The sequence below is a fragment of the Cebus imitator genome, unplaced genomic scaffold, assembly GCF_001604975.1.
Source record: "Cebus imitator isolate Cc_AM_T3 unplaced genomic scaffold, Cebus_imitator-1.0 Scaffold144, whole genome shotgun sequence".
Classification (NCBI taxonomy): domain Eukaryota; kingdom Metazoa; phylum Chordata; class Mammalia; order Primates; family Cebidae; genus Cebus; species Cebus imitator.
Genome location: NW_016107459.1, coordinates 471,084 through 482,709, shown reverse-complemented (window position 1 = coordinate 482,709; position 11,626 = coordinate 471,084). Strand labels below are relative to the sequence as shown.

Below are 11,626 nucleotides of genomic sequence, written 5' to 3'. Positions count from 1 at the left end.
GTTTCACCATGTTGGCTAGGCTAGTCTCAAACTCCTGACCTCAGGTGATGTGCCTGCCTTGGACTCCCAAAGTTCTGTGATTACAGGCATGAGCCGCCATGCCAGGCCTACTCTATCAATTTCTACTCCTACTCTTCATTACATTCTCATACTTAGTCCTTCTATTTATAGTTGTTCCTTGTACCCCATGATCTACTATTTCAATCATTATCTTGCAATGATCTACAATCATTTGTCTTGTTATTCCTTTTTTACATATGCCTAACTATCTGCAGCTGGGTCTAATTCGTTATGTTTTATTTATTTAATAAACATGTGATACATATAAGTTATATCTAAGAACGTCACAATTTTAGCCACTTATTAATAAACTTTCATAAAAACCCATGAGGTGGGCACATCCAGGATGTTCTCTGCAAGAGGAACTCACACCATCACACAAGTTTGTGACTCCCAACTTGAAACAGAAAATTCTTCTTTAATTGGTATGCTCTCTGTGGAGAAACCAACTACCATGCTTTGAGAAAGTCAAACTGTCTCGTGCAGAGTGACCTTATGGCAAGGCCCAAGTGAAGAAAAAGCTGAGGCCACTAGCCCACAGCCTGTATCAACTACCAGACATATAAGTGAAGTGAACAAGCCTTTGGATGATTTTAGCCTTTGGCCTCTGAGTTGTCTAGCAGAAACCTCAGGCATCATAGGGCAAGGACAAGCTTTTTTTGTTTCAATAATAAAGTTTTTGCTAAATCCAATACATTCATTTGATTCTTTGAAATGTTTAACATAGTCAACCAAGCATGTACTACTACCTGCTCTGATTTTCACTTGCGATTTCTAGTCACTCCTCATCAGACACCACTGAGCGCTCCTCTACCCATTCCTTTCTTTAGAGCTCTGTCCTAGGCTTTGTATGGACCAGTGAGCCTCGATCAGGAATTCGCAATTAAAACCTACTGTGTGATCTCATTCACTCCCATGCCTTCGAAATTTCCTACATTCCAATATCTCCTAAATTTATGTTTAGTCCAGATGTCTCTTCTGTGCATCTGACAAATATATCAAACCACTAAGCACACATTAGTAATACTATCTTGAATGTTTCACAGATAGCTCAAACTCAACGTGTAGCAGAATGAATGTATCATCTCTCCAGTCATATTTTTCTGTTTTATTTTTTCAGTAAATGAGATCAACATCCAATATACATAATTTTCTATTTAAAAACCTAGGATAAAACTTTATCTCTTTTTTTTTCTTCAGTACTGACCCCCATACCACTATATAGCTAATCAAAGCCTATTGATTCCATTTCATCAATATTCTTCTCTTGACTTCCAATGCTACCTTACCTTTGCACAAGCCACATCAACTCTTAACTCAGTTATTATGACAGTCTTCTAATTTGTCTCACTTTTCACATTGCCTTTTTTNTAACAAGAACATTTCTAGAGTAAAATGTGAACCTGTATTTCCTGTTTATTATCTTTAAATATCTGATGATTTCAAAGATTAGTTCAAACTCCTCATAATAACAAATGCAACTTCAGCTTCATCTTTACTAGAATCCCTCTGCTTGGACTATTTTAATTTCTCTTTCACTTCTTGGTCTGAAATTCCATCCTAACCATTCATGTCTACATTTCTCCATTTGCCTTCTACAAGAAGCTCTTTCCATAGTTAATTCTGTCTCTGTGTATAAATTGTTAATTTAAAAAGCCTTCTCTGCCACATTAAGTTATATTAAGCTTTTCTACACCTATGACCTCCTAACAGCCTATTCTTATTCTATCACAGAACTTTCTACCCACAGTTGTAATTCCGTATTGACATGTTTGTGTCTCATTAGACTTCTGTCATGGCTCGATGATGGCAAAGACACTTTTGCTCACCATCACAGACTCAGTGATTAGCAAAGTTCTATGTAGATAGTGTGGATTAAATATTTACTGAGTTAATTATTAATGAATGAACTAAAAGTATCTGTGAAAAACATACAGTAACAAGTAACCTTAGTCAGAGCCTTGGATATGGAAAGGTAGGGGGACAAGCACGCTTATAAAAGTTTAAGGGCTAGATTAGAAGTGAGGAAGTGAGATGAAAGTTAGAATAGAAAAATGAAGCCTAATGGAAGTTCCAATTGAAAATAGGAATAAAAAATAAGATACTATCAAGAATTGTATTTCTGTTCTTGTGTCAATTTGCTGAGAATGATGGTTTCCAGCTTCATCCATGTCCCTGCAAAGGACATGAACTCATCCCTTTCTATGGCTGCATGGTATTCCACGGTGTATATGTGCCACATTTTCTTTATCCAGTCTATCATTGACGGGCATTTGGGTTGGTTCCAAGTCTTTGCTATTGTGAACAGTGTTGCAATAAACATACGTGTGCATGTGTCTTTATAATAGAATGATTTATAATCTTTTGGGTATATGCCCAGTAATGGGATACTATGAATATCTAAAATTATTTGTTAATAAAAAATAAAATATCAAAAATAAAAAAAGTTGTAAATATTAACACAAAAGTATCACATTGCAATTGGAACACACATCTCTCCTCTTCAATATATGTGAAGAGCTTGCAAGAGACTATCAATTTTCTTACTATTTCATTCTCTATGAGGCAATAGTCTCAAGTAAGGAATGTAATAAATCTTATTCCATTTTGAAACAGTGAGAGTCAAATAATTAATCAGAGACATTTAAAGAGTTGAGCAGATAGGATATTGAATAACAGAGCAATGATATCTTTAGAAAATAGTGAAATTGTAAGTTAAATCACCAGTAAAGATTACATATTAAAGTAAAAGATAAAACATAAAATTTCTCATCAGTCTTAAATTAACCAAAGTCTTTTCAATGTCAATGAATATTTTTAATGCATGAAATCATGTCCCTGAACAAAGAACATGTCCTAATATTTCTTACATACGTAAATAATTAAATAGTAGCTTCTCTGGTAATAAGTAGTTTCATCCTAGTAACACTATTTCTCAAAAAGTCAGAGTTTGGAGAGGAAAATCTGATCTTGATGTTTTTTGTGAACTCTACCTTTGACATTCACTTTTGCCTTTGTTGATGAAATGGAACTTACATCAAAAGACAATGAACCATTATTGCTGGAAACCTGCTGTGTCTGAGATCCAGTAGGAGGAAGTAGGACATGTTCTTTTCTGAGCATTGTTGTGAGGACGCTTCAGAACACTTATTGATGTTAGATACAGAACCTTATTAACTGAATGCATGGCATTGGAAACATCGCATTCTATTTTTTTTAAATACTATAATGTACTTTTGCTTCTTACCTTGTTGTACAAAAGATCCATACACAAACCACATGGAGTTGTAGAGAGTAGTAGACGTCATTGATCCCATTTGTAATCGTGGGGGATTAAGCCAGTTCAAGAGGTAGACCAGTAGACCCACCAGAAGGACTGTGCCAGCAATGCAAGCCCATAGAGAGAGATCAAATGGTGCAAGACAGGCAAACATATCCACTGTCTTTTCAGCCCTTCGAAGTAGTACTCCCACTGAGTAGTCCATGTAACGTGTTGTAAAGTCCACCACATTCTCACGATCTGGAGTGATGGTTAAAGCAGAAATCCCTATGTCGGCTCTCTGAGAAATTGAAAGAGAAAGGAATACATTAACAGTGTGAAAAACAATTTCATTTGTGCCACTTCAGCTTGCCTCAAGGAAAAAAAAATAGATGCCTCAGGCAATATAATTCTTTTTATATAAACTGAAAAACACTGCAAAGACTTCTTACAGAAGAGCCATATGTGAAATTTGCATTTCTTACTGAAAATCTTGCCCCGCTAGAGTTAGACAAATTACTTTGTTTATGTTATCAGTGCATGTAAAATCAGTGAAGAATATTTAAGACACAGATAACACAGGGAGAAAATTATCATTTTTCCTGGGTCATTTTTATCAAAGCCATCATTAACAGCAAAGGAAAAGCTTATACTGGAGATTCCTTTCTAGGAACATGTTCCCAAGATATTCAATATGTTCTTAACATGTAAATTATTAGGTAGGTTATTTACAAACATCAACATGGCATTTTACCTTTGTTTTCTATTTCTCTGCATAGAAATGTATATTACTGGGCTCTAAACAGATTTGTTAGAGTTTACACAACACTAAGTTGCCATATGCCAGAGGTCACTACTATGATTGTATTGTATAAACTTCAGAAACATTTTAATGAACAATTAATGATTAAGGAAAGAGGATTCTTCTTGGGGTAATAATCCCCCTTTTAAGGTGTCTTTTAGATTCTCAGTGATAGCACTCTTAGCTACAGCATATTCTATTTTACTTATTTAAAACATCACAGAATCTCAGTAAAGCAGAGGGTAGATGATTTCACATTTAAATTGCATAACATGATGATACGTATTTAAGTATCTAAAATATGTATCTTTTTTGAAATAATGATCTTCAGCTGTGATTAAAGCTGCAGAATGTCCCTTCCAGACAAACAGAAACACTAGTACATTATTCGTTGAACATTTTCTCATTATTTTCCTTTTAATTGTTTCATGAAAGAAAATGAAAACTTGTTTTATAGCTTATGGGGACAAATCCAAGAAAGACATGAAAAGTAACATGCCTAGTGGAATGCTAATCAAACTTGGATAAATCTAGGCTAAAAGTAATAATGCTTTTAAAAATATTCTAGCTATACTTAGGCAGTGTGGGTATGTGTTTGTATGCCTGTGTGTACCAAGATCATATATATTTGTTGTGAGGCCCAGTGTTAAATATTTATGTCATTATTTTTTACTTATTCCTTACAATGAGCTATGAATTATGTGTTTTCCTCTCCATTTCATAAGTGGAGAAACTAAACCTAAGAAAGTTTAAGTACATTGTTCAGATCTCAGTTAATAAGTACAGAAGCCAGATATTAAAACTATGTTTTTCTTATTCTGAAGCTTGTGCTCATAATCACTTTACCATATTGCAGCTATCATTCATTTTCGAAATGAACCATATAGTAAGCACTCAGGGTAGTTGGTTCTAGGAAAATTTTTATATTAAAAGTGTAAAAATTTGCTGTTTTAAAACTGTACTGTTTACATTGTAACAAGACCATATTAGCATATGTACCATGGATCTACAATTATTTACTGAAAGTTATTAAACTTAATGACACTATGTGAAAATGAACTTGCAGAAAAATATTGCTTTCAAGCTCATATATGTATTTAACTTTTTATAGCAAGATATTGGGAATTGGGTCTTTTCAGATGGAAAATCTAACGCTGATCTTTAGCTCCCTTGTCCTGTCTTTTCTGAGCTTTGGTTTATCTCTTTGTGAAATAAATGTAACTGTTTAGTATCATTATTGTGAGCTGACTCATTTATCTGGATCTTAATGATGAATAAACAACTCTCTAAGATTCAATTAGGCTCTCAGAAGATGCATTTACTTTTTCAGGCCATTAAAATACTATGGATCAGTAATTTACTAATTGATCACTAGCGACCCAAAGCATTTAATGACTCAACCAAAGTCAGAAAATTCCACCTGAGCAGGAATTTACTGACAACATGTTGATAATATGTATTAAATGTTCATAAATATTTTTCTAATAAGTAATTATGTGTTCTACCTTTAAATGATTATAAATTAAATGGTTACTTTACTGATTTTAATAATGGATACATCTAAACATCACAACCTGAATTTCTAAAATGGAATAAAAATATCTAAAGTTTTTTACTTATTTAGGAAAAGGGAGCTGATTATTTGTATGTGCCAAACTATTAAATTTAACAATTATTTGTCATATATCTATAAACAAATTCCTAAATTCTGCCTATTTTCAACACTTGGCTATTCTTGGCTATTCTATATTCAGGAGAAATTTCTAGCTTTTCCATGGAAGGCATATCAGAATCATATAATGAACTTTTTACAACACACACACACACACACAGTTTCCTTTCTCTAAGTTTTGTATAGTTCTTCCTAAAAAGGTGCTTCACTCCACCCTTCAGAATCAATGATATAGCAGCCCACTGTGATGGGTAATGAGCAAGTGGTAGTCCTTTCTTGTGTTAGAGGTGCTGCACTGAAGACAAAAAAAAAAAAAAAAAAAAAGCCAAGGACCGCTAATTCCGAAAGACAGTCCTAAAACTTCCTAAATATTAATAAGCAACAAAACCAGAAATAATCAAAGAAGATCATTTAGGTGTTTATTTATTTGGTCAACTCACTTGTACACTTTTTACCGTGACTTGTCACATCTTTACTCCCACTGTTATTATATAGAGAACACAGAATATATAAGATTAAAATTCATAATTATTTCTATGTTCCAACCTATTGCCCATACCCAGTCTACTCTATTTAACCCCTTTTACAATATAGGAGTTGTCCCCCTTCCTCAGGCTAACCCTCCATCAGTAAACGTATCAACCACTCTCCATTTCAGCTATTTAAGTTCCCATCTTATGAATTCAACATCATCCTATTAACTAGATTTCCCATTAAAATATTCTTTGTTTGTTGTTAAAATGAAATCAAAGAGATTGAGCCCTTCCCTCTAACCTCTCTATCTTTTGGTTACTCCGTGTTACCACCTTTTCTCTCTATTTTTATACATCCCAGTCAGTCTGAGAAGACTCTTTTTTTTTCTCCATATTGTTGGGTACCCTATTCCTCATGGAAAAAAGTGCTTTTTAATTATTATATTGTGGAATCAAGTGGATACACCTCAAAGCTCATCTGATCAGGTTTCTTGACAACATTTCAAACACAATTTTCCCTTGAATTTCATGACATAACATACACCTCTTTCTCAGTTCCGTTTTCAAGCTCATGTTAGTAATTCTCTGAACTTGGGCCTACATCCTTTTCTCATTTGAGATCTTCTGCCTGTGCAATCCCATCCATGACTATTACTGCTATTGTCCCCATGTACACACGATTTTATGAATGTATATTTCTAGATGTGTATCTGAGCTCTGGAGTCTAGACTGATTTATTCAACTACATAATTGACATTTCTACTAAATGTCTCAAAAACACCTCAAATTTACATTAAACATGGCCAACATCATACAATATTCAACTAGTCTGCTTCCAACATCTCTTGCTTTAATGAATGGCGTCTTTTTACATAAAGCATACAACTTGCTAGCCTCATTATCTTCTCCAGCCTATGTCCCCTGTCAAATCTGTCACTATAGATTTTACCTCCTGAGAATCCTAATAGCTATTCATCTCTCTACTATTTCTAGCTCTCATCATTGCTTTCCTAGGCTCCAGCTCCTTGTAAGACTACCTGAAATTCGCCTTTCTCCCTCTTCAATCTTGCTACCGTAGCCAAAGTCATCTTTCTGTAGAGCATATCTGATCCTGTCTTCTGCCACACTTTAAAGGTTTTCAATGAATTTGCATTGCTCTTAGGAGACAGATGAAAACCTTTAACATGGTTTATGCGCCTTTAGGTAGACTATCCCCAACCTGCTTCAATATATTTATTCCTTATCATTTTCCCTTTCAGCACTTCTTCCTGATGCATGGTCTTTGTACATGCTGCTCCCACAGTCTGGATTGACCCTCCTGAAACTTCAAGTAAAGTCTCATTTGTATTCATATGTCAGCTCAATTTTCATTTTCACAGAGAAGCTATCCATTATCTCTTTGATTAGAATAATAATTACTATATTTACACTATCAGAAGGCTGCATCCCTCACTTTCCTAGTCATTACAACAGTTGCAATCTTACATACATTTATATGATCTTTTCAATAAGGTTTGATTCTTCTACTAGGTCATAAGCTCCATGAAAGCAAGGACTGTGACTTTTAAAAAATTACCTATCACATTTTCTGGCATAGAATTCATGGTCAATAACTACTTGCCATGAATATGTGAATAAATGAAGAGGGGCCCCCTACTAAACTTTCATTACCTAATTATTATAAATCTCTTCCATCTTTTTGTCAGCATTTCCAACAGAAAGAGTTATTTAAAAAAGAAAATTGCAATATGAAAATTGACTGTTTCATAGCAATGATAAAATATTAATATCCTGAATAATTATGTCAATAACTAAAGTAAGGTTCTTGACTTATCTGTATATTTATGCTTATGTTATTTGAAAATAGCTAAGATAATTAAGCATCTACTATAGTACATACAATATATTATAAAATACTATATGTTAAATATTAATGTAAAATGCTTGTTTAAATTTTGATTAGGACTAGCACTAAAAATGGAATATAAATACTTTTTTCTAATTATTTGAATTACATAGTCATAATATTTTCCTTGGGAGAACATATAAGATTTGCATTCTTTCAAGTCATGAAAAAGAGGTAGATGGATGATACAACGGAGCGTGACTAATTAGCAATATAGTCACTGAATCTTAGCAGCTTAACGAAATTGAAATACATTTACTCCAAATTTAATCTGAAATAAATTATTATATGTAAAAAGTAAAAATCTAATTTGTTCTTGAATGTAATGCTAAGAACATTATATTGGTATTAATAGTTATGAATTTACTTAGTGTTTGCTATATACCAAGTGTCATGTTATGTGTTTTGCATACATTATTTTAATATTACACCAAGTCCAAGTGCTTTTTCTCAGATGAAAAATTTACATTTGAAATATTCAAATTATTAAACTTTGCTTTTATAATAAATTAATACCTTCTTCCCTACACTTTTTATGAAATGTCTTAGTTTTGTCATCCATGCATTATGTTATCAATCTAAATAGATCTGCCCTATGACAAGCTTTCAAACCTTTTCCCAAGATATGATTTTCTAGCCCTCAAAATATTTGTCATTCTCCTGTCAACATAGTCTAAATCATCAGTTTCCTCAATTGATATAAATGATATACATTTTAAATAAAATTGGAGCCAAATCATTTTTATTAGGTGATTTTTAATGCTCTCATATGCTAAATTGAAGGTCGCACAAAATTTTAAAAATATTATTAAACAAACACTATCAAACTAGTAGCCTACATAGTCTTATGCAATTGAAACAAATGTTAGATTTTATGTTTGTCTCTTTAATTTCATTCTTTGCTTCTTTTGCATCTTTCACATCTGCTGTGATCTTTACTTTTCACTCATTATGTCAACTTTTTTTTTTCAGCTTTGAGCCATTTAGAAGTTTGAGAAACAGGCCTTTAATTCTTCATTCACATTACTAGTAAAGTATTGATGAAATGTACATTGACATGTTCAAACCAACATGCCTCTAAAGTTCTATGCACTTTGATGATAGCTCACTAGTTAACACTTTAGATACGGCTTTTCAATCACCTATAAATATTCTTTCTACACTTCCATGAAGCCATGTTTGTCCATAGGGTTTTAAGTGCTTTGTAAAAGGCATTATTGAACTCAAAATACATATGTAATCAGATATTCATCTGCTTATGAATAGCTAATGCTATCAAAAAATGAACTGCTGTTTTAATCATCTAAAACACAACTGATTAATCATCCAATCTGTAATTTTATCTGAGAATAACATCAAACTCACTGCTCTATCATAATAAACATTTCTTTTCTGATTTTCAATATGACGATTCCCTACTAAATAACACTTTTTTTCATGTTGTGTACACATTGCTTGTAGTAATTCACATATCACCTCAGGAAATGCAACCACTCCTACTTTAAATATTTTTTGCACAAAGGAGAAGCAAAATATTTACTGAAGAGTTTTGGCACACATTTAACAACTACTAGGTCTACCTCTGCCTATCTAACTTTCTAAACTATTTGTTTCCTTCTCTCTTCAAGAGAATGAATTTTTGTAAATATGTGAAATTTCTTGATAGTTTTCTTTAACATTATTTGCTTTTCTTTGGCCTTCAAATAATATGACAGTGTAAAGATTCCAGGTTTGCTTGGGGAGAAAGTAGGGATTGAAGAAATGCTAAAGGAAGAAAGAAAGGCTGGAAGAGAAAGGGAGGGAGGAAAAATGGGAGGGAGTGGAAGAGGAAAAGGGAGAGGGAGAGGGAGAGGGAGGGAAAAGGGAAGGGAAGGGGGAGGGGAGGGGAGCGGGAGGTCAGTTTTGGCAAATCATCTATTTCCAAAGATATTATCAGTTTTTCAAATTTATTTGCATAAAGATGTGCAAAGTAACCTGTTCTAATTTTTCCCCTGTATCAATCAATAATTATTACTCCCTTGTCATATCCTACTTTGAATATTTGTGCTTTTCCTGTTCCTACTTGATTAAATTAGCTAATAATTTATCTCTTAAATTGACACTTCCTTAAAAAACAGGATTTAATTTATTAATTTGATCTACTTTTTCTGGTATTTATCTTATTGTTTTCTCTTTTTATTTTTATTGTCTCCCTTGTGTCATCTTTTAAAATTTGCTGTACTTTGTTTTTAGATATGAGGATCAAATCTATTATTTCCAGTCTTTCATTTTTATTGATTTTTTTTAGCCAGAGTCTGGCTCTGTCTTCCAGGCTGGAATTCAGTGACACCATCTGGGCTCACTGCAACCTCCGCCTTCTGGGTTCAAGCAATTCTCATGTCTCAACCTCCTGAGTAGCTGGGATGACAGGCATGCACCGCCATACCCAGCTAATTTTTTGTATTTTTAGTAGAGACGGCATTTCGCCACATTTGTCAGGCTGGTCTCGAACTCCCAACCTCAGGTAATCCACTCACCTTGGCCTCCCAAAGTGCTGGGATTACAGGCGTGAGCTACCGCACCCAGCCAAGATTAATTATTACTTCTTTAAGTGTTCTTTACAGATTCCGATATATAGTATTTTTAATACCATTAATTTAAAAAATACTTTAATTTTTGTCTCTTTTTCTCTTTTCTACAGTTGTTTAACATAAGGATTTCTTAATTTCAGGTGAAAAGCCTTCTCTTACTATTCTTCTAAATTTTTAGTTTTATTGTATTTTGATCAGGAAATACTATTTGTAATAAATTACCTAAGTGAAACTTAATAGTGTTTCTTCGAGGCCAATCAATATATGACTTCTGTCAATGTTCCACGTATGCTTGAGAAAATGGTATTATCAGAGCATAGTGTTTGATCCGTATCCCAAAAATGTATCTTATTTAATCTATTCTTTATGTTATTTGTTATTGTGTAGATTTTGTTATATTTACAGCGCTTTTCTATGTAGTGTGTTTTCTTTTTTTTTTTATTTTGCTATCTAGAAAGATTTGCAGTTTTATTATAGTTTTTACCTCAATATTTACAACTATTATAATGCCTTTACTCCTTTTTCCCAGTTAACCGTTTTCAAAAAATTTAAATAAAATCTGTTACTTCCACTTATTCCCTAAACTGCATTACAATATCCTATTTTCCCCTACTTTCCCCTTTTACTCTGATTTTTTAAATACCATTCTTTCATTTTTAGAACATACAATGATTTCCTATTATTATTTATTATCTAGGTCTCCAACTTTGCTTACTATTAGTCATTTGCCAAAGATTCTCCTGTTATCTTTTGTTTGAATAAAGCTCATTCTGTATTAAACTCTGTTTGGTAATACTTTACTATATTCAAATATGCTGATTGATTAAATATAAAAGAACATTTAAAGATTTTTGGATATTCATATCCAAAAGAATTTTGTCAAA

The 11,626-nt window shown here is 33.0% G+C and overlaps 1 protein-coding gene across 2 annotated transcripts in view; it reads right to left on the bottom strand.

Moving 5' to 3' along the window:
* Positions 1-11,626, bottom strand: part of GRID2 (glutamate ionotropic receptor delta type subunit 2) — a 731,875-nt gene that overhangs the window by 334,053 nt on the left and 386,196 nt on the right. For both annotated transcript variants that reach the window (XM_037743424.1, XM_017542400.2), the window contains exon 10: positions 3,308-3,620. In XM_037743424.1, coding sequence (XP_037599352.1) covers positions 3,308-3,620 — 313 coding nt within the window. The remainder of the gene's footprint in view (positions 1-3,307; positions 3,621-11,626) is intronic.